The sequence below is a fragment of the Pseudonaja textilis genome, chromosome 1 (genome assembly GCF_049901715.1).
Source record: "Pseudonaja textilis isolate UNSWEBS1 chromosome 1, rPseTex1.2, whole genome shotgun sequence".
In the NCBI taxonomy this organism is placed as follows: domain Eukaryota; kingdom Metazoa; phylum Chordata; class Lepidosauria; order Squamata; family Elapidae; genus Pseudonaja; species Pseudonaja textilis.
In genome coordinates this window covers 47,965,355-47,987,425 of record NC_141990.1, presented here as the reverse complement: position 1 = coordinate 47,987,425, position 22,071 = coordinate 47,965,355, and the positions used below count along the sequence as shown (strand labels likewise).

General features: G+C 34.3%; 1 protein-coding gene across 1 annotated transcript in view; it reads left to right on the top strand.

Moving 5' to 3' along the window:
* USH2A (usherin) overlaps window positions 1-22,071 on the top strand; it is a 485,796-nt gene that overhangs the window by 361,437 nt on the left and 102,288 nt on the right. Inside the window, exon 48 of the mRNA XM_087933437.1 lies at window positions 15,654-15,819. Within this exon, the coding sequence (XP_087789563.1) occupies window positions 15,654-15,819 (166 nt within the window). The remainder of the gene's footprint in view (window positions 1-15,653; window positions 15,820-22,071) is intronic.

The following is a 22,071-nucleotide window of genomic DNA, read 5'->3' as shown; positions in this document are numbered from 1 at the left end:
TATCTTCTCTCTCCTTCCTCACATTGACAATGAAGAGAGCTGAATAAGAAATTGGAAAAATCTGCTTTGGCACCAATAATCAAGCTGAAAATATAATTAAATGCCAAAGGGACAATAATGATTTCTGGACATTAAAAAATCCTTTTTGTCTATAAGTAGGAAGGGAGAGGAAAAGAATAAGGGCAGGATCTGGAAGGAGGAGACTGCCTGGACTTCAAAAGAATTTAATCTAAAATCTCAATAAGACTTCTAAAAGATACATTTTAACTGGAACTTTGTAACTAAATAGTAACCCCAGGAAGAGAAAGTGAAAAAAGAAGAAAATGTAAAAAAAAAAAAAATCTTGTGTGTATTTGGGTTGCTTGGTGACTTTGGGATTTTTGAATATTATATTTTAATGACTAAAAACAATTGGGTGGTTGTTTAAAATTTTTTACAATCTTTGGATGAACTGAAAATGGAATTTAAAAAATATAAAGAAGAGACACAAGAAGGGAAGGGCTCCTTTGGCTCCGTTTTTCAATTTTTAGAAATGGCGATTCGTAACTACGAGAAACAACAAGAAAAGACTGCGCAACAAGAAGATTGGGACAAAGAAGAAGCCATCTTTAATGAACAAGTAACTCCATCTGGGGAAGAAAGGGGAAAGGGGGGAAAGAGAATGGAGAATTTAAGACTTTAAAAAACAACCAAAAAAGGGAAAAATAATTTGAAAAGTGGATATAATGTGGGAAAGCAACAGAAAAGGGAAATATAGAAGAGGGAAATGGAGGTGGAGAGATGGGGGGGTAAAAAGGGGAGAGAGAAGAAGAAAGGGAAGAAGGAAAGAAAGAGAAGTTACAAAGGTTTGGAGCAAGATGAAAGGAAAAAGGATTTATTCGGAGATAATGGGTGAAAATTTAATTGAAAAAGGGATTCTGTGAATAAGAATAAGATGGTATTGTTATATTTGTAATAGAAATAATGTTAGAAAATTGGAAACAACATATGATTAAAAAGAGGGATAAAATAGTCAGTGTAATTTAGTGAAACTTTTGTGAACAAAATAAATGAAATAAAATAAATGAGAGAATTGAATTAGGAAGGAACGGGAACATTTTAATTATTCAATGTTTTATAAAATATAAGTGAAGTGGGGGGAGGGAATTAACTATGGAAAGTTTATAAGTGTTCCCATAGAAGTATGATATTTATCTGAAAAGTAATGTGTAAAATGTTAAGATTTAAATGAATATTTATATTAATGATAGAATTGAATTGGTATGGATTGTTTTTCTAATTATATTATACATTTATAATTTTTCCTCTTTTTAAAATACAGTATGTGATTTTAGAAAGTGCCAAGCATAATCCAAATTGAAGTTATGTATTATATTAAGTGTTATAATTTTAGGGGAAATTTATAAAGGCGTCATACTCCAATCAGTGATTACAGGAGAAATTTTGTTTAATGAGAAAAGATAGTAGACAATTGAAACAGGACAGACAAAGAATATAAGTACAATGATTTGAATTGAGATGAAATAAATAAAATAAAATTAAGAAAGTTAAAAGAGGGGAGAAGCTATATTAAAAACGTAGAATAGTAATAAGATATGGAATGGAATATAAAAATGAGCATGAACTGGAATTTGTGTCTGTATGAAGAGATGTAACCCGGGACTATGCTGCTTTCAAAAAATATGTTTTATGTCTTTATGTTTTATGTTTTGTTTGTTTATGTTTGTTTTCAAAAATCAATAAAATTTTCAAAAAAAAATTGTAAGCTTTTTTTTCCTCCATCCCTTCACATCGACAAGATTTTAGCCAGTATTTTCCCTCCAGCTTTTCCTTACAATACTTCTATCTGACCTGTTGGAGTGCTGGTTTCCATCTCCCCAGCTTCAAACTTTTTCCCTTTCTCGTTTATCTATTTCCATCCTTACTATCCACCCCTCCTGTTGTGCGACAGTGGAGAACAATGTAGATTTCTGTCAGTTTCTACTTCTGCATTGGCTGGAGTTTGAAGGGAGATCTCCCTCTCTTCAAACTTTTTTTAAATCATCTCCTCCTTGTATCTGGAACAGGGAGTGAATTTTCATTTCCTGCTTTGGCTGAAATCATAAGGGTTCTTCCTCTTTTAGGTGTTCTGCCTCCTCATCCTTGCACTAGACAGCAAGATGAAATAGTTTGTATCTCTTCTATATATATAAGGAGTGCCCTCCCCGCCCCATTCAAGAATCCTCCCTCTCAGATTCAGCCAGGATAGTATCTGTGTCTTTCTCATTCATATATCAATAACTCTTTCTTCTTCGCCAGCTAGTAAAGTGACAGAATTCCTGGCAAACGCTGAATTCAGACTGTGTAATTAGTCAGGTGCCTTGGGCTTGTGAGGATACTGTATACAGAACTGTTGAAGAAACTCAAGAATCTATACTTTACTTGTTCCTTCCCCTGATTTTTCCATGTTTGGTTAATCTTTCCAAAAAGTTAATTATTCCAATCTATCCCTCCTTCTCTAGCATTCCAATTTATCTAAAATTCTTCCTTCCCTCTCAAAAAATGGGGGGGGGGGGCTTAGGGGGTATAAAGGTATAAAAAGGGGTCATCCAGAACCAGGACGTACAATAAAAATCGTGAGGTATTTTGAACATTGCTTGATGCTGCAAACTAGAGGGACAGGATTTACCTGTCAAATATAGGGAATGGTTATATAACCTTGTCATGTAATATTTTTTATCATTTGTACAAAGGAGAACTATCTAGTGATATTTCAATGTAATCTTTAGGGATTGTGTGAGGAGCTTCCTGACAATGATGGTCAGCAAAGCAGTTGTAAGATGTCTTGATTGATTCAGATGACCTGGGAGGGCCTTCTCAATAGCTTGTAATTCATGGAACAAACCAAAAGCCTATGAAATATGGAAAGTGTTTGGCAACAGGGTTCAAGGGTAACTACAGGTGGTCTGAGTAGAGTCATCAACCAAAGGTAACAAAAAATTGGGCTAATTATCTTGCTGATAGTCCACATAGTAATGAGTGCATTGCTCTAAGGTGGCATTTGTTCTCTCTGATTCTCTGACTGTGGATAATGGGCAAAGGACAGAGACAATTTATCATTTAGTAGTGGAAATATACCTGTCAATAATGGGCTATGAATTGTTTGCCTCTTTCAGAAATAAAATGACTGGGAATATTCCAGGGGTTTTGGAAAAATTATTGAATAAACAGCAAGGAATCTCAGTAACAATTGGAAATCTATGGCAGGGAAAGAAATGAACATTCTTAGAAAAGAGGTTACCAAAATTGCTCTGACATGCAGTTGATCAGTAAAAGAAAGAAAAAATCCAAAGAAGTCAAAAAGAAAAAAAGTCCAAAGAAGCAACTACAAGGTCCAAAGAAGCAACCATAAAAAGCAACTATGTCCCAACTATGAGGAGGGAAGGTCCAAAGACTAGCATTGGATAAGAATTATGTCCACTTGATCTATTAGTTGTTCTAAATTTTTATGATCATTTTGGAACTGGATATAGCATTACAACCCTTTAAGGAAATGATGCCAGTGATGTAAGATTTACATGATAGCAAAAGCATCTTGTTTAAAATACTGGTATCGTAGTACTGTTTAATTAGCAGGAGCTCGCTAAAAAATGCAGAGGGGAGGAATCTGCTATCAAACTGGGGTTTATTGGAAAAGTCAAATCTCAAGGTGAAATCTATGCAAGGAAGGAACAGGTAGGCAATGGGCAATTGCTGAGAACTATTATCTTTAGGATTCATGTCACAGGGGTCTGATCTATTGGGAACAGTTAAACAGATAAAGCACCATTATAGCAATTTCTATAGTGTGGGATTCCAAACTGTTGCTGTGAGATTATATTGTTTTAATAATAATCTACACAGTGGCATTGTTACAGAATTTTGAGTTCTACCATGAACCATATACTGAATGGGAACAAGCCCACTATTGATTTTTATTCTAAACATAGCATAACAATACATTATACAGATTCATTTCCAAAAATATTATGCTACCTTTATTGTGCTGCTGTAAAAATGAAAAGAGTTAAGCACGGGATATTCTCTAGTGCATTTTCATCTCTTTTTATTATTTATCACAATCTACATGGAAAATAATAACTTAGTGGGATGGTTAAATTCCTTTTGGGATACTTGGTTGATTGAAAGATTTGATGCTACTTTACAGCAAATCCATTTAGTTTTATCTACATATAAGTGGGTGGTTTTTTTATGTGCTAATGACGAGTAAGTCTGAATGAGGCCTATCATAATTTGTAAGAAATATTTTAAACTTATGGTAATGTGTAGATTAATGTTTATGTTAGTTACAAGTTAAGAGTTGGATCAATACTGCAGTCAAAACAGTAGAAGCTTGTACATTTTTTATTGACAAATGAGGTACAAAACTCTGAAGGTAAGATTTAATATAATAAAATAATGTCCCTATTTGTCAGCAGCAACATCACACATGCAGTGACAGTGTGTATTCATAAGATTTGTTGTCAGACAAAGCATCAATTAGGAAAGTGAATTATCTCAGTGATTCAAACGAAAATATAAATTATGCTGGCTGACATAACCTTAACCACAAGTCTGTGGGGTGATGGATCAGTCCAGGCAGTGTTTACCACTTCCCCTTAAAATGAATATTTGTTCATGATATTTTTTGTTTCTCTTTAAGATTACAGAACAAAGTAAAATATATTTACAACTTAGGTACCAAATAAGTTGTACAATATATTTACTTTGTTCTGTAATCTCTAAAACTATCTTAAACAGTCAATACGGTGGATTTTCTCATATACAAGTATGTTTTGAGGCTTGAAAATCCTGTTTGTCATTTAATGATAATTGAGTTTTAATATATATCCCTTCCTTTCTATTAGTCCAATAAATCAAGGCCTTATTCTACCATCCTGCTTTTTATAAGCCACCCAGCCAACCATTCACTGAGGGAAATATGATCCCCAAAGTCAATTACCTGGAAGAAGGAGTTTCCAGACTCAGTGGCCATGATGGACAAGTTAATCAATTTGAAATAAAACAAGTTTCTGCTTATTTTCTTGCCTTTAGTATTATAATAATACTATGCTGAATATATATTCTATAATGTCTTCACATACTTATGGTAAGAATCTGTACACTGGTTACAAGTACTTTTCACTGGAAAGATTTCTGCAAAGTATTCTTTTGTATACACTATTCTTCACTGGATTTTATTTTAGCAGAACAGGGATGTTAATTAGGGTTACTATAGCCTTGGATTTCCTGTTTTGGGCCAAAGGCCTCCATATTGTTTTGTTTTGTTTTCTTTCAAGAATAAATCATATTCTTTTTTAAAAAATAAATTTTATTAAGTTTCCAAATTTTAAAAACATAAAATAAAACTTTATACGTTATCAACATCTTTTGCATCTCCTCACATTTTTCAGTATATGTATTTACTTATTCCTTTACCATTACATCTTATTCTAACTATAAATCAATATATTTTATCCTTACATCTCAATCTTCTCCATGGTATATTTACATATTTACATATTCCCTCATTCTTTTCCTAATTGCCATTTTATTTTCTTTTTATTTCTAAACCACTCATACCAGGCATACCAGGCCCTATAATAAATTGAATAAATCTGTCTTTTATTTTCATCGTTCCATCTCTATACAATCTATTTATTTTTTTATAACCATGCCTTCCAGTGAAACCCTTTTTTCTTCCAGAGTTGTGTGTACGAAATCCTTGCAGCTGTTAATATATGTAACATAATATATCTATCTGTTTTATTGCATTTTTCTGTTATTATACCTAATAAAAAGTTTCCGGATTAAATTCAGTTTTCTGATTTGTGATTTCTTCTATCCATTGTCTAATTGTATTCCAATATTTTTTCACTTCCTGGCATGTCCACCAGGTATGAAAATAAGTGCCTTTTTCTTTTCCACATTTCCAACAATTTGGGTCTGAGTTAAACATTTTTGCCAATCTAGCGGGAGGAAGGTGCCATCTGTAGAACATTTTGTATCGATTTTCCTTGTATGCTGTGGATGTAATTAGTTTGTAATTTGATCCCCACATTCTATCCCAATTTTCCAGGTCTATATTGTGGCCAACATTTTTCTCCCATACCACCATCATCTCTTTGACCACCTTCTCTTCCATTTTAAAATCTAGTAGAAAGTTATATATTCTTGAAATCATTTTCTTTTCCATTTCTTGTAGAATTTTATCTAATTGATGCTTTTCTATGCAGAAACCAAATTGCTCTTTATCCTTCTGATATCTCACCTGAATTTGCATGTATGGCCACTAATCTATCTTTATATTTTGTTGCTGTAATTCTTGTCTTGTTTTTAATCTTCCTTGTGTGTCTAATAGGTCTTTGTAATTCCTCTTTTTTCCCAGATCCATTGCATTTGGGTAGATTTGTGCTTCCGTAGTTGACAGCCAGTTCAGTTTTAGTATAATGATTCTTTTTAATCTTGTTCCCTGTCCGAATTAATAAATCTCTAATCATGTGTCTCTGAAAATATGCATGCTGTTTACATTTTCCATCCCATAGGAAACTATGCCATCCTCTCTGCAAGTCGTGACCCTCTATCGACGATACTCTTCTATTTTCCAGGTTGATCCATTCTTTAATCCATACCATAGCTGCAGCCTAATAATACATTTCCCAGTCAGGGAGTCCAAAGCCACCCCTTTCTCTTTTGTCCTGTAACAATTTTATTTTTATCCTAGCTTTTTCCCCATCCCAAACAAATTTACCTATTATTCGATCTAATTCTCTAAAAATGGTTTTATCCAATCTTATTGGTACAGTTTGAAAAAAATATATCATTTTTGGTAGGGTAGACATTTTAATTGCCGCAATTTTCCCCAGTAGTGATAGCTGTAATTTCCCCCACATTTCCAATTCTTTTTTGATTTGTATTATTAATTTGTCATAGTTATCCTTTTTGATTGAAGAGCATCTTGCTGTTAACCAAATGCCTAAATATTTTACCTTTTTCACACCTTGCATTCCCAATTTTCCTTCTAATTCTTTTTTTTTTTTTTGCTTATCTTTTAAATTTTTAGTCAATAATTTTGTTTTGTTTTTATTAATCTTAAGGCCTGCGACCTTGCCAAATTCCTCTATTTCCTTGATTAGTTTTACTCCTGTATCCTCCGGATCTACCCTCCCCCCGCAAAAAATACTATATCATCGGGAAATGCCTGTACTTTATAATGCTCCTTTTTAATTAAAGCCCCTTTGATTTCTACATTTTTCCTAACATTTTCCAATAAGTTTTCTAAGGTAAGAATAAAGAGAAGGGCATCCCTGCCTTACTCCCTTGTTGATCTTGAATTTTTCTGTTCTGTCACCGTTCAATATTACACTGGCTGTCTGTGTCATATAAATTGTCGAAATCAATTTAATAAATTTATTGCCAGATTGCATGCTTTTTAATTGTTGTATTATGAACTGCCAATTAACATTGTCAAATACCTTCTGCGCATCGAGGAAGACCATTGCCAATTGTTTTCCTGGGTTTGCTTCATAATATTCTATTATATTCAATACCATTCTGGTATTATTTTTAATGTGTCCATTTGGTAAGAATCCGTTTTGATCTCTATGAATGATCTGATTAAGGGTTTTTTTCAATCTTTCTGCCATTATGGACATAAATATTTTATAATCAATATTTAAAAGGGATATGGGCCTATAATTTTGAATTCATTAATGGTCCAAATCTTCTTATGTATGTCTCCTCCCATGACTTAGGTAATTTTGCTGTCATCAGTACCTCATCATAGAGTTCTAATAATTGCATTTCTAATTTTTCTTGGAGGGCTTCATACAGTTCCCCTGGGAAACCATCCAGTCCCCGTGTCTTATTGTTTTTCTGTTTCAGGATTGCCTCTTGCAGTTCTCTTACTGTTACTTCCCTGTTTATCTCTTCTTTATCCTCTTCCGGGATCACAGGTAGCCCTTTTCCTTCTAAGTAATGTTGGATATTTCCCTCTGGTACATCTTCCCTACTATATAATTCCTCAAAAAAACTTTTAACAATATGTTTTTTCTTTTCAGATTGATGTTGTAGGGTACCATCAGCATCTTTCAATTGTTGCTCTTTTTTCTTTTTCTTTCTGAAATCTATAAGCTAGCCACCTTCCCGGCTTATTCATGTGTTCAAAATAATTCTGTTTTATCTTTTTCATGTCCTGTAACCATTCATCTTGTGCTAAGATATTCAATTTATGTCTAATCATTATCCTCTCCGTATTTGCTGTCTTATTATGTGGTGTTTTTTCTAGTGTTTTTTCTAACTCCTTAAGAGTATCTAGTAGTTTAGATTTTTCTCCTTTTTTCCCCTTATATCTATGTGTATTATATGAAATTGCTAGGCTGATATATGCTTTAGTCATGTCCCATAGGTTTGGAATTGATGTTTGTTGTTTGTCGTTTTCCTTTAGAAAGAACTCCAATTCTTTTTCCATCATCTTAACACATTCTTTTTCTTTTAGGATTTCCTTGTTTAGCATCCATCTTCTGTTTTTTATCAATCCTTTCCAAATTATTTTAATGGGATTATGGTCCACCCATGTGTTCGATTCAATTTCTATTTCTTTTATATTATGTTCTATTTCCCCATTTGTCCATAACATATCCAATCTTGACCATGATGTGTGTGGTGCTGAATAGTAAGTATACTGTTTTTTGTCTGGATTTCTTTTTCTCCATATATTTTTTTAATCCTAATTCTTCTGCCATTTGATAGAATACTTTTGGTAATGTTTTCCTTTTCCTTTTTTCCCCTAGATTTCCATTATTGTGATCTTTTCCTAAATTTGCTATTGCATTGAAATCACTTAGCAGGCATATGTTCTCATATTCCTGTTCTATTAATTTTCTGTAGTTTGGTAAAAAAAAATTCTTGTTTCTCATTTGGTGCATATATCACTGTAAATAACATTTTCTTATAATTTATATAAACTTCTAACATCAAAATCCTACCCTGCTCATCTGCATATACCTGTTTTGCTTGTAAATATTTCCTAATGTATATTGCTATCCCCCTCTTTTTTTTGTTGGGCTAGAGATACGTATAAATCTCCTAACTTTGGTGTTTCTAACAGTTTACTTTGATGTTTCTGGATATGTGTTTCTTGAAGGCATGTAATATCTAAGTTCAGTTTCTGTAGTCTAGTTATCTTTTTTTTTTCTCTTAATTTGTGAATTTAAACCATTGATGTTAATGGAAATCAATTTGATTTCTTCTGCCATCTTACTCTGTAGTTGTTTCTTGTTGAAGCTTATTTGCTCTTGTTTGCTATCTCGTTCTTAAGCCTTCTCTTTCCACTTCTTCCTGCTGTCTTTCCTCTTGTTCTGTTTCTCTTTCCTCCACCCAATGTTCTTCTTGCTCCTACTTTCCACTTCCTCTTTGCTGTTCTGGTCTTCTCCTGATACCACATACAGTTCAAAGAATTCCCTCGCTTTTTCTATACTGTCTATTTTAAATTTTTTATCCTGCCGTGATATTAACATTCCCTCTAGGATGAGCCATTTGGACAGGATGCTATTTCAAAAATAAATCATATTCATTGATCCTTGGATTGTTCATTATTTTCCTTTGCAAAGAAAACATAACAGTAAATTTTAAAAAGCTGAATTTTATGTATTCAATTTATATGGCTGCCCATTTTAGCCAGTGACCCTGGATCATGAACAAAATTGTTTTATTTATTAAAAAAATAAAAGAATTACAGTAATATAAAAATTAAATATTAGTACCACAGAAAAAAATCTTACATCATAATTACTAAAATAACCAAGGAATGGCTCCCTGCACATACTCAGGACTTAGCAGCCAGGTGAAACACCATCTTTAATTATTTAAAAATCATCAGCTGGATTTGGATTTGGGATTTTTTTTTATCTTTGTTATCAATGATTATTAAGTCTGGGGTGTTATGTATCAGATGTTTAACTGTTTGAATTCTAAAGTTTCTGAGCAATTTCATTTCATTTCTTCACTTTTTATTACTTTCTCTATTTTGTAGACCCAGAAGTTTTTGCTTCCAAATAGTATTTCTTACAAATATTCCAATGCACCATTGTTGCTACTTTGTCATGCCATTGTTCCTAGTCAGTCTTATGCGATCTTCTTGCAGCAGCTAATAGGTGGTCCACAGTTTCTTTGAAGAGGTTGTATTTGCTGTCTGTACCTGTTTTCTCAATTCTAGCTTTGTATGCCTTTGTTCTTGGTTTTTTATGTTTGCTATCTGTGGTCTGACTTGTTCAGTATTGTTAACATAAGAATCAATACAATGAGAAACAGTAGTGGTAACAGTAAATCTCCTTGAAAATTTCTCTCTTGATATTAACCCCTCCCAAGTGTATCACCATTAACCAGAAACTTTGTCTTCCATTATGCCATTATGATCTTTGCACAAAGCATCTATTGTTTCTATTGAAAGGCAGATTGTAGGACAGAATTGATTCAATTCTAATTCTCTTACATACAAACTACTAACAACTATTTTAACTAATAGGCAAGTTGGCCTGATTGGGATCAGATGCTACAAATGTTTTGCATGACAAACCTTTTCATTTGTAGACTCAAATAAGGGAGACCTTTTTCTCTTATTCTGTCTTATTTTGAAATCAAATTATACAAACTATACTGATGCTGATGAAAACATAGAAAATAATTAGGGAAAAGCAGTATTTTTAATCGGATGGCTTAGGAAAGCAGATATATATGTCTGATTACACCATCCTAAATTGCCATCCCTAAATAAAAGATGATGAGATAATACTGACCTAATAAGAAGCCTGGCTGGCTGGTATACACTTAAATATAAGAGATGAGATGATGATGATCATTACCAATTTCAGTAGTTGGCTTTTGGGAGGGAATATGACATAATCCTGATAGTTCTTAAATACATTTTGTTTTATGGGCTGATAATGCATATCCTCTGGGCTTCAGACCAATACAAATAGGATCTGTCCTAAAATGCTGCCAAAAATGCTATTTTGTAATTTACAGCCTGTTGCAAAGGATGTTGGGGAGCTATATAACAGTTCAAAGATACAAATGGGACGCTGGCTAGATCCCATAGTTTCAAGGGTATGCTGAGCATAAGTAAATTGTAAGCTGTTTAAGAGGTATATAATGGGCAAATAATATGAATGGAATCTTACCTCAGAAAAATCATTGAGTTGATGGCAAGAAGTTTTACTGGGAAAGAGATAGCTCAGAAGGATTGGAAAATGTAAAGCACTTTTGACATTTGATAATTGTTCAAAGACAAGTATAAATTGAAGCCTTGGTCCTTTCCTAAACACTAATTTCTCACCACTGAATAGTAATACTATTACTACTGTTGCTGCTGCTTTGGCTAGTTATCTTGTTCCTCCTCTTAATAGAAATAATAATCCCATATTTCCATCTGGAGGATCAAAGCACCTTTCAATACAAAAAGGCAAACTATGCAAAACAAATTAAACATCATCAAAATGCATGCATAAATCTAAAAGTAATACTGATTAAAGAACTGTGTTAATTTCCCTTCTAATACTAAATGAGAAACCAATGATTGTAAGTATGAGGGTTGACAGAAAATAGGAAAAGAAGCAAGAAACCTGCCAAGCATTCTACATTAGCCAGTTGGCCAATAGAAAAATAATTGAATGTGTGGATTATATACTTTGTAGTCAGAAAGCATATGTAGTCATGGCATACACATATACATGATATAGGATGGCAATAGGCATAACTGGGCTTAAAAAAAAATCCAGGTGACCACTAAATGACATTAAAATGTTTTCTGTATCTCTTTGCTGCCATCTAGTGGTCATCTGAATTTTACAGCCGTATGCTTGTTATGGCAATAACCCTTGTGCCAGGGGTTCTGAAGCCCTTTAGACTGCAAACTCATGTTTTCCTGCTGTTTTTGTTACTAACAGTGGCTAAAACAAAAATCAGTTTTGCCATTTGAAAGGCTTCTTTGCTGCTTTGCAATTTATCTGTGTCAAAGGAGGTCTGGCAAAATGATTCCCAAATTTCATTGGAGAAGTATGTTTCATGTCTAACTTAACCATTCAAGTTGCAAAACAGTTTTAGGCTCATTGAAAAGCTGCAAATGCAGTCTGCATTCAAAAGTATTCAAAAGCTGTGGTTTGGCTCTAGGTTATGTTTTCTGAGCATGGAAGGATTCCTTTTGTCTGAATGCAGAAAACAGGAAATACACTGGACTGTTTCTGCTAACCAACTTAAATGAGTGATTTTCATCAACCTGGTGAAATAATTTCCTAAAACCATCCACTTTTGTGAATGAGATACACATACAAAAGGACAAAGCTTGCACTGTGGCAATGCAATGCTGCTTTTATCATTTTTCCTCTTGCACCCCCTTCCCCTGGAAGACATCTCCATGTTAGAAAGAACGTGGGAAATTATTGCCTTTGTACTGAGTAGAGAATTTCCCAAATGTTAAGGTATGGCTCTGAATCACAATTTATCAAAATTAGCAAGTCTGATGTGTTTTAGATCCATCTCTTATTTTTAAAGCAATACTTTTGCCTTTTAATTTATTTATTAAACATTATTTTGGTACCCATGTATAGAGGAAGCAATAAAGTGTATCAATTGTTCTCATTTAATGACTAACCATTTTTAAAGGTTGGCTTCATAACCTGTGTGAATTTCTGTAATTTTCTTTATCTTCTGTTAACTCCAATTCTTAGCTTCTCACTTGTTTAAAAGTAATTGCAGCAAGAAAAATGAATGTCACAGTATTACTGATATGCTCAGAAGAACTCAGTGGGACTAATCATATGAATAGCATTAGTGCCTAAAGGAATAACAGTACCCAAACAAGCTTGTCTATGAACTGGGTAGTAGATTTCCACTAATAATGTTGCACTCTCATCTGTCGGTTTAGATAAATATTTTATTTTACCGTAGACTTTCATTAAACTTATGAGCTGATGCCTGTTATGTGAGGTAGAGATGCAGAAGACTGTACTTAAGGATTTGTTCTCTTGACTCCTCTGGAACGGGACTTAAATAAATAATCAAGTGGATATCAAAATAGAAATACATGGGAGACAGTGGGAGGAAACGTAATAAAACTGAAGAGAGAATCACACAATGTTTCTTTTTTCTGTTCTTGGTCTTCTTTCTGTAATACATCAGAGATAATAGGTTGGTGCACAAATGTGCCTACCCTCCCTGTCCTATTGTTTATTTTTATTTTTCTTATATGTATCCATTTCATGTATTCATAACTATGTTTATACTTATACCTGTTATTTCATAATCACTTGACAAATAAATAAAATAAAATAAATAGAATTATTCAGAAGTCATACTGGGAGAGCAACATAGGTACTCCCTCTTTTTGCCAGATTATCTACATCTTAATGAACTCTGACGATTTAGAGTATATCAATCTGTTACGTCATCTAAGCCAGGGGTGTCACGGGATCTTTGCCACGGGTGCTTAGATCTGGCCTGCGGGTTGCCCTGGAAACAATGAAGGACTGGCCTGTGGTGCTTCTGCCAGTGAAAACAGAGCTCGGGAGGACCACAGGCAGCCGTCCCGAGCTCTGTTTTCACTGTCAGGGGGTTGCAGGAGATCGTCCCAGCTAAAAATGGAGTTTATAAGGGCAGCACCATTTTTGCTGGCAGAGTGCTTGGGCCACCACTGGCTCCCCCAACACACATGATGTTAAGCTGGCCACACCCACCCTGGCCATGCCCACCCTGACCCCCCAAGGTTAAACGCAACCCTGATGAGGCCCTCAATGAAATCGAGTTATATCTTATATATAGTGACCAATTTGGTTCTCCAAAGGTGAGGAAGAAATATATCTCAGTAAGTCAATTGTCCGCTGCATTTGAAGAGCGATCTGGAAATGTAGCCTCTCTCCCATTTATAGTCCACAACTTGGTTTGAAGATATCCAGTAATCTAATCAAAAGCAAAATGCCAATGGCCCTAGTGTTTTTAGCAGCTTGCCATTTTTTTATTCAAGTTAGGAAAGTTGGCTCCATAGAATGCTAGCTTTTTAAAAAAAAAAATCTGAATTTAGGATTTTACTTTGCTTTACAGGTCTATGAAGGTTGTAAATGCAAGGATTTGCCATAAAGTTCCTTTATACCACCGTATAACTGCAAACAGTCACTAAACAAGGCAGTTCTTAAATGAAGGCTACGTGTAAAACTACCTGTAGTAAGAATATTTTTATGAAATTAACAAAATTAAGTACATTTAGAAATATACAAGATGAAGAAAATTAATCAAAATTCATTAATAAGTATTTATAAATACTGTGTATATATCTGGCTTAGCCAAAACTAGTAGATAACTAATTAGCAGCTTACAAATATGGTTTTGCATTTGTGGAAAGTGTTCTCTTTAGAGAAGACCTCTTATTACTGCACTCTTTTGTAAATATCTTCTGGAGGGTCCCCAATATTTATGACAATCATTTTCTTTTCATCGTTATGTTTTCTTTTCAAATTGCTTTATTTTACACTATAGATTTGAAATAACTTTGCCTAAAATGATCAAAAAGTTATATATGTCACATGAAGAAAAAATAATATTACTATAGGAAGCAATAAGAGTGAATATGCTGTGGGGTAATCCTTACTTTTGTTGGGGGATAGATTGTTCAGATGTCTCTTTTTTGATGTACGAAGACTGGGAAAGAATAGTGTAATGATTTTGTCATTGCACCAAAAGCTTAAATCTCTCCTGGGAGAAGTTTCATATTTATAAAAATCTGCGCAAGAGCCAATTCAAGAGCCAATGCATTACATAGATATTTATATTATATAATATATAATATATATTTCCTAGTGAAATGGCAGAGCAATCTCAAGTGGTCCAAATTTGAATGTTCATGTGGGGTAGACATATATCTGATCAAACTGTCTTTCAGATTGCTACATCTTCCAAATAGCCTTGCATGTCTCTATCTTCAAATGATGCACCTGGCAGTCACATTCAGCACTCACAAGAGAGCAAAGTGGTCCTTCTTGGCATTCCAATAATCTAGTTTCGTTTCCTTCCTTCCTTCCTTCCTTCCTTCCTTCCTTCCTTCCTTCCTTCCTTCCTTCCTTCCTTCCTTCCTTCCTTCCTTCCTTTCTTTCCCTAATCTATAAAACTTGGGCTTGTATGGTTGCTGCTGTTTGTGACCATAAGAAAATTCACATTCTCTGCTGAATTTTGGAAAAAAAATCTTCCTGAAATAGCTGCAAGCCCACAGATTTAAACTTATCATTGATATATTTCTGAGATTATGCTTCATAGCCATAAATTTATTCATAGTGCTCTATCCAAGATTTATTGTAATTTTTGATAAATTCAATTTGATTTTATAACTAAGTAAATGATCTGCACATTTTATTGATGACTTGATCAGTTTCCCTTAGATTTTTGCTAAACAGTAAGAATTCACGGGTCCCCGCTGCTCTCTGAATTTGGCTGTTTTCTTGTAGACATTTCATTACCTAAAGTACATAACAACATCAATGCTGAATAAGAATTCTGTTTTAATGCATTTGTGGGTTTATGTATGTTATGTTGATATTGCTCTATCAGGAAATGCTTTATACTTTAAACTATATCTTTTTTTAAAAAATTAGATATGTTACAATGGGAATCAGTACAATACTCCAAGTTTCCAATGCTGTGTGGACAAGTATCTTTCATTTCTTCTGAATGCATCATGTGCTTGTTGTGGACGTCAGAGGTATACAGTGGAACCAGAGTATCAATGTTGGGGTAACTATTCTACACGGATATTCACAGGTAAGGGGCATTTCACAGATATTCAGTCATATAGTGGGAGCCTTTAATAAGGAACTCAGGGCTGACTTTAAGCATGAATTAATGGGCTTCCTATTCACTTTCAGAATGAGAAATGGAATTTGTCTAAGGAAGCAGTCTGTTCCACTATTATGGTGTTAAATCAGTTAACCAAAAATGCCACTACTTATCTACATTTGTTATCTAAATAATTTTACCATCAATGAATATGTGACAAGACCCAAGAATATGAGTATTGGAATCCATACTGAGCCAAGTACTTTTGCTATGTAATCAATAGGTGACTTCATTCTAAATGGTAGACCTGACCTGCTAGTGGAATGAGACCAGTTGAAGAGCAAAGAACATGCAGTTATCCCATGCTAAAGAAAATGAGCTGGTCCAGTTTATCCAGTCCTAGAACTATAAAAGTATATAAGGAACCTACTAATCACACAGACATGCTTTTATAGGGAGGTTTTGTTATCAATTAAATGGAGATGACTGCCCTGGACTTCTTCCAAAATATTTTTCCCAGTCTAATCTATAGCTCTTGGCTTACCTAGCCATCTCCTATCAATGCCTGCCTAGTTTTTCAGGTCAATCAGGTTAACTAGGTACTGCCACCTATTGTGATTCTTACAAATATATTACATTGCTTCAGAAAATGTATGAAAAATTGTTGCAGGAATTGGGTATATCTAATTTAATGAAAAGAAGGACTAGGGATGACATGATAGCAGTGTGCAAATATCTAAGGGGCTGCCACAAAGAAGAGTGGGTCAACACATTCTCCAAAGCATCTGAAGGCAGGAAAAGAAGCAATGGATGGAAAATAATTAAGGAGAGAAGCAACCTAGAATTAAGGAGGTTTCCTGACAATTAGAATAATTAATCAGTGGAACAACTTGCCTACAGAAGTTGTGAATGCACCAACACTGGAATTTTGTAAGATGGGATTTTTCTGAAATGGTATAGGGCTTCCTGCTTGAGCAGGGGGTTGGACTAGAAGACCTCCAAGGTCCCTTTCAACTCTGTTATTCTGCTATTGTGTTGTTTCTGATTAAAAAATGCATTATGACTGTTCAGATAACAAGTCAGAAATCCTTGGGGGCCAATTGGCTTTTTATAGAGTGCATTCTGGGTGTTCAAACAAAAATAGATTCATGGGGGAATGGTTTGCCTAGACATAAAAGGGCGGCCAGATGGCCCATTGCCAATCACAGGACACCTATTTGCCAGAAGGCAAACTGAAGAGAAAACTCTCCACCCTTGGTTCTTGCTCTTCAGGATACTTGTTGCCACTACAGTTTATCTTGGCTGTGTTGAGAGGCAGATGTACATAAGTAGTTCCAAAGAAAACATTGGCTATTGTTTTTATTTCCCTCAAATGCCTCCGAGAGCCTATTTGGATCCAAACATATTCATCAAAATCACAGTGCCCTTTAAAAGGTTAATTATTTTTTAATTAAAGTCAGGGACGTATGAAGCCGAGGAAGCTATCCACAGTCTATTGGCCCTTACCGATACCATGTTGCCTAAGATGCTGAGATATTTATCAATGCAAATTTAAGCTTGCTTTGAGCATCTTTTAATTTAATTTTTTTCACATTGATTATTGGCCAATGTTTATACGGAATAAGTCTGGTGGCCGAAGGAAAGCTTTTTCCCTGGATATTTAATGCATACATGTCTTTGTAGGCAATTGTGAGGTCAGGAGCTAAATTGACTGCATTACCCATGGTTTGGCACACATCGTGTGTGCTCAGAAGGACTTTGAATTTCTGCCAAGCTATGCAGCACATCCTAAATTCAATGCCTTCAGAAGTCATTCATATATCACGATATTAGAATGTCTCCCATGATGTCATCCCCAAAAAATGTATCCCAAGGAATTAGCAGAGAGGCTTTGGTCAGTCTCATTAATCTCGGTGTTCTAAAAGAAGATGATTATTTCTCTGACCTCCGACCTTTTCAGTGATTTCTGTTAACACACTTAATGCTGTTTACAAAGGCAAGTAAAGTATAGTGACACAAAGCATATTGCCTTTAACAGCAACAACAACAAATAGAGCAAGCAGTTGTCCATTCCAGGCAATGGTTATTTTATGTGCTTGTTATTTTTGTTTCTTGGAAAGAAACTCTTTTTTTATTTTCTTCTCCTTCATTTTCCATGTATGGCTAACAAAAACAATACTGGTCACTTTCTGCATGTGTATATACAAACACACACAAAAAGAAAGAGACTCTGATTACCCCAAGGAAAATGTTAATGTGGGTCATTTTTTGATAAGGATAACAATTAACTAGGAAGACTCTTGGTTGCATTCAGAGCTTGGTTTGGAATGGATTCCATTTTGAGAGGTTAATGAGAAGGTTACAAATTCTTTATGTCTTATGTCTAATGGTCCTTTTATAAAGCAATACAAAGGAATTATTATTTCCAAGTGGTGTAACTTGAAGGCCTTCAAAATTAGATTGAGGAAAATGCAGGAAAGTGGTTAAGTATCTCAACAGATTATATCTCTTTTACTTCTTCTGATTGTTCTTATCATTTTTATTATTCATTTTATTTTATAAAGATTTATGCATGCCACTCTTTGCGTCCATGTTTTCAAAATGTTATTTGGCCAGTTTGAAATGATATAAGACATGTATTTGCATTTTGCAAGTCAGGCAAAGCATAGTAATGTTATCAGTATATGGAGAGCAGAAAATATATAGTTATGAATCCTCAAGCAGAGATGGGGTTGGAATGAATGTGATAAAATTAATAGTATTAGCATTTAAGCATCATAATTTTTTTCCCTGCTGCATTGTGGAGAATGCAAATGATGTTCTTCCTTGAGTGTTATGTCAGAACATGGAAGATGACTTTTTCCATGTGAAATTGCATATAGTCATCAAAGAAGACAGGTTTTTTAGAAGTTCTCAAATCTCCAGGCTGATTATTAAGTGTGGGAGAGGTTTAAACACAGGTAGTGAAGAAAATATTTTACATGGCAATAACTGAAAGACAACCAGTGCATAAGTAGCCTAGGAAATGTATAACCTTGAATGTGTATTCAACAGTAATCTTTTTTTTTTAAGTATTACTGTTTTCCAGAGAGATTTATAAATAGAGGAACAGAGGAGTTAATACAAAAGGTGCAGCACATCTGATTCTATATATCCAAATACTTTTGAACTAAGTTGGATCATCCAACCCTCCATCTCTTATCCATCCTACTAAGCTTGTGAAGTTTTTAAACTATAATTTTTATTCTACATCATTAACCTCCATATACTTCGATGCTAAATGACATTGTAGGAGGACAGCTTTGTTAGTGTACGATAACCAAAAATGAGGAAGAGTCTGGGTGTATCTTTTCAGATTAACCCATTTTATTGGGGAAAAAAAATAAGCTTTTTGTGAGCTACCTTGATTGCCTGTACATTTTCACCAACACCATCAGGTCTCAATAAATTCACATACAGATTTAGATGCACCTTCACATAATCTTCCCCAAAACTGATATATGCCATCATCTGCCATCAATGCCTCACTGGATTCTACATAGAAAAAAGAGGCAAAACAGGCTTAGAAAAAAATTAATGGACATAAGTTGGACATTATCATTCAAAACAAGGATAAAGTAATACTAGAATATTTCTACCGCTCAGGACACTCCATTACAAATGTCAAAGTAACTACTTTTGTGGAATTGTTTGTGTATATATGTGTGTGTTTACCAACACAATTTAGTAAGACATTAATGAATTTACATTTTTCCAAAAATTCCATTCTTAGAATGTGTCAACGAGCACAATGGATTTATAATACATTACATTTATCAATTGATAAAATACTTAAAGTCTGTCTTACAAGACTCTATATAACCTTCTTGCCTTCTGTCTTTCCCTCCCTTCCCCCTCTCCCCCCATGCTTCATCCCTATTTAAAATCCAATATCAGTTTATCTTGCCCATGCTTTTGATGATGTGAATTGGAACTTACAACAATCTATGCTTTTAAATAAAATATATTGGTATGCAAAGTTGTTATATTAGACTCCTGATATTTTATGAATAACCCTGAAAACAATTCTATTAATGATAGTAGAAGATAAATATTTCTCTTCTCTCCTGACAAACTAAACCTAAACTGGGACTGGTCTTCTGTCATTGACCTTATGTGAAACATTCAGTGTTTCAGCTCAGAAGAACACAGGAAACATTATCTAATGTTCTTTCTGAACTTTACCCCTTTTAAAGCAGCACAGTGAATGGCTGCCACTGGAAAGCATTGCTTCATAAAACATCTCTTTATGTACTTTATTACCTAAACTCTTTTTATTTGCCTGCAGGAGCCCTTTAACAAAATCACATTGAATTGACTTTCTCACACCAAATCAAATCTCCCTGGTCCCAGTACAGTTGTCTTTGTCAATATGTATTTTATAAATGGAGTGAATTAACAGATGCGCTTGGAAAAGAACTGCTGGGGTAGCGTTTATGTTTTTACTGCTCTCTCTGGGCAAAATGAGTTGTGTGGGAGTGTAATACAGGTACCTTGGGATCAAAGACGTGTTCTTCATTTCATTGCGTGTTTACATAGATTAAATGCACAGACTCTGTACAAGCATGGATTTTAAAGTTTTGCTTTTTATTTTTTGCCCAGCTTTTATATGTATTAATACATGAAATGTAATAATATTATATTATTATGTGTATCCTGCCTGAAGTAGCCAACTAAAAACAATAAGGCTGTAATTTATGCATGCTCACTAGGATTAAGCCCCATTGAACTCTGTAGGCCTCACAGCTCATTAGGCCTGAATATGATTGGGCAGCAAATGTTTTAATTCCCCTAATGTCACTGAACTGCAGCATCCCACACCATTTTCCATTTTGGTTGGAGGTTGTCATTAGTGACACCTCAAAGGTCATTACTATCCTGATTACATTATTTATTTTAAAAATATGACTGTTTAGATATATTTCACTCTAAATTGCCATGCTCTGCAGTAACCCTAAATGCACATTAGTGAAGCAAACATAGACTTTTCTTCTTCTTTTCTCTTCCCTTTCTTCCCTCATGGATGGTTTTGTTTTGTTACAATTTTGGTTGTAAAATTGTAAAGTTTTCAGGATCACACATATTATTGTTGCTTCCATAGTCACAAAAAGCAATTTTCTTCAGTTGCTGTATATAGAAAAAGTAAAGAGCAACATTGTTCTACTTAAGCATAGCACTTTCTGTTTTTGAAACAACCTCTGATAACTATCCACTGATTCTTCCTACACATGCAAAGTTGCAATTGATTCTCTCTCTCATCAGCATGCTGTGCTCATTTTTCCAAATGTGAAGACCTTTGCCTCCATAGGTAATTAGTAATGAGATGTCCCACTTTCATTTCTGCATGGCTAACATTTATCAGTTCAGGCTGGTAGAGGCTGGTAGCTACTACTCAGCATTTGGTTATATTCATCCCTTTTTTAAAAAAAATGATGAGACGCTATCTTTCTTTACTCATAATTTTATTTTAGCTTAATGTTATTATCATCTTTTTAAGGGGAGAGATCACCTTCAAAATAGGTGCTTGTAAGAAATAATGCAAATTATATAGGGCACAAGACTACAATAGCTTTTTTCCTCTACATAAATAATATAAAGAAGGAAGAGAAGATGATACTGTTATCTGACATATTCTTCTAAAGAATTCATTTTTCCATGTATATATAGAATATACAGCTTTACAAAATGTGTACAAGTATACAATAACTCCTTGAAGTATCTCTGACATTTTTTCAGTGTGAAAACTTGTGAAAGATTCAGGCATCAAGTGTGATTTTGATGCCATAAAACTGAACAGTACAATTAACTCAATCCTTTGAGTGGCTTTTTAAATATAATTGCTATTTTTTGATAACATCGATCTGATGTTGGATCCAATATACCTTTCTGTTTGAAATAAGGAGTATACACTACTTTAATGTTAGACAGAAATATTTTATTCGCATTGAACTCAGTCTATAGGTAGTCCTTGGCTTAGGATCAATTGCTTAGTGACTGTTTAAAGTTATGATGGAGCCCCCAAAAGATACTTACAGTTGGGTTTCAAATCAAGGCTACTGTGAGACCCACATGGTAATGTGCACAAAAAGGAATGCTGTAGAAACTCCTCTCACTAATGTGCCCACCATCCCATTCCACTAAGTCCTTGCTGGGTGTGGAGAGCAGGGTACTCCACGCTTCAGCATACCTAGGCTTTGT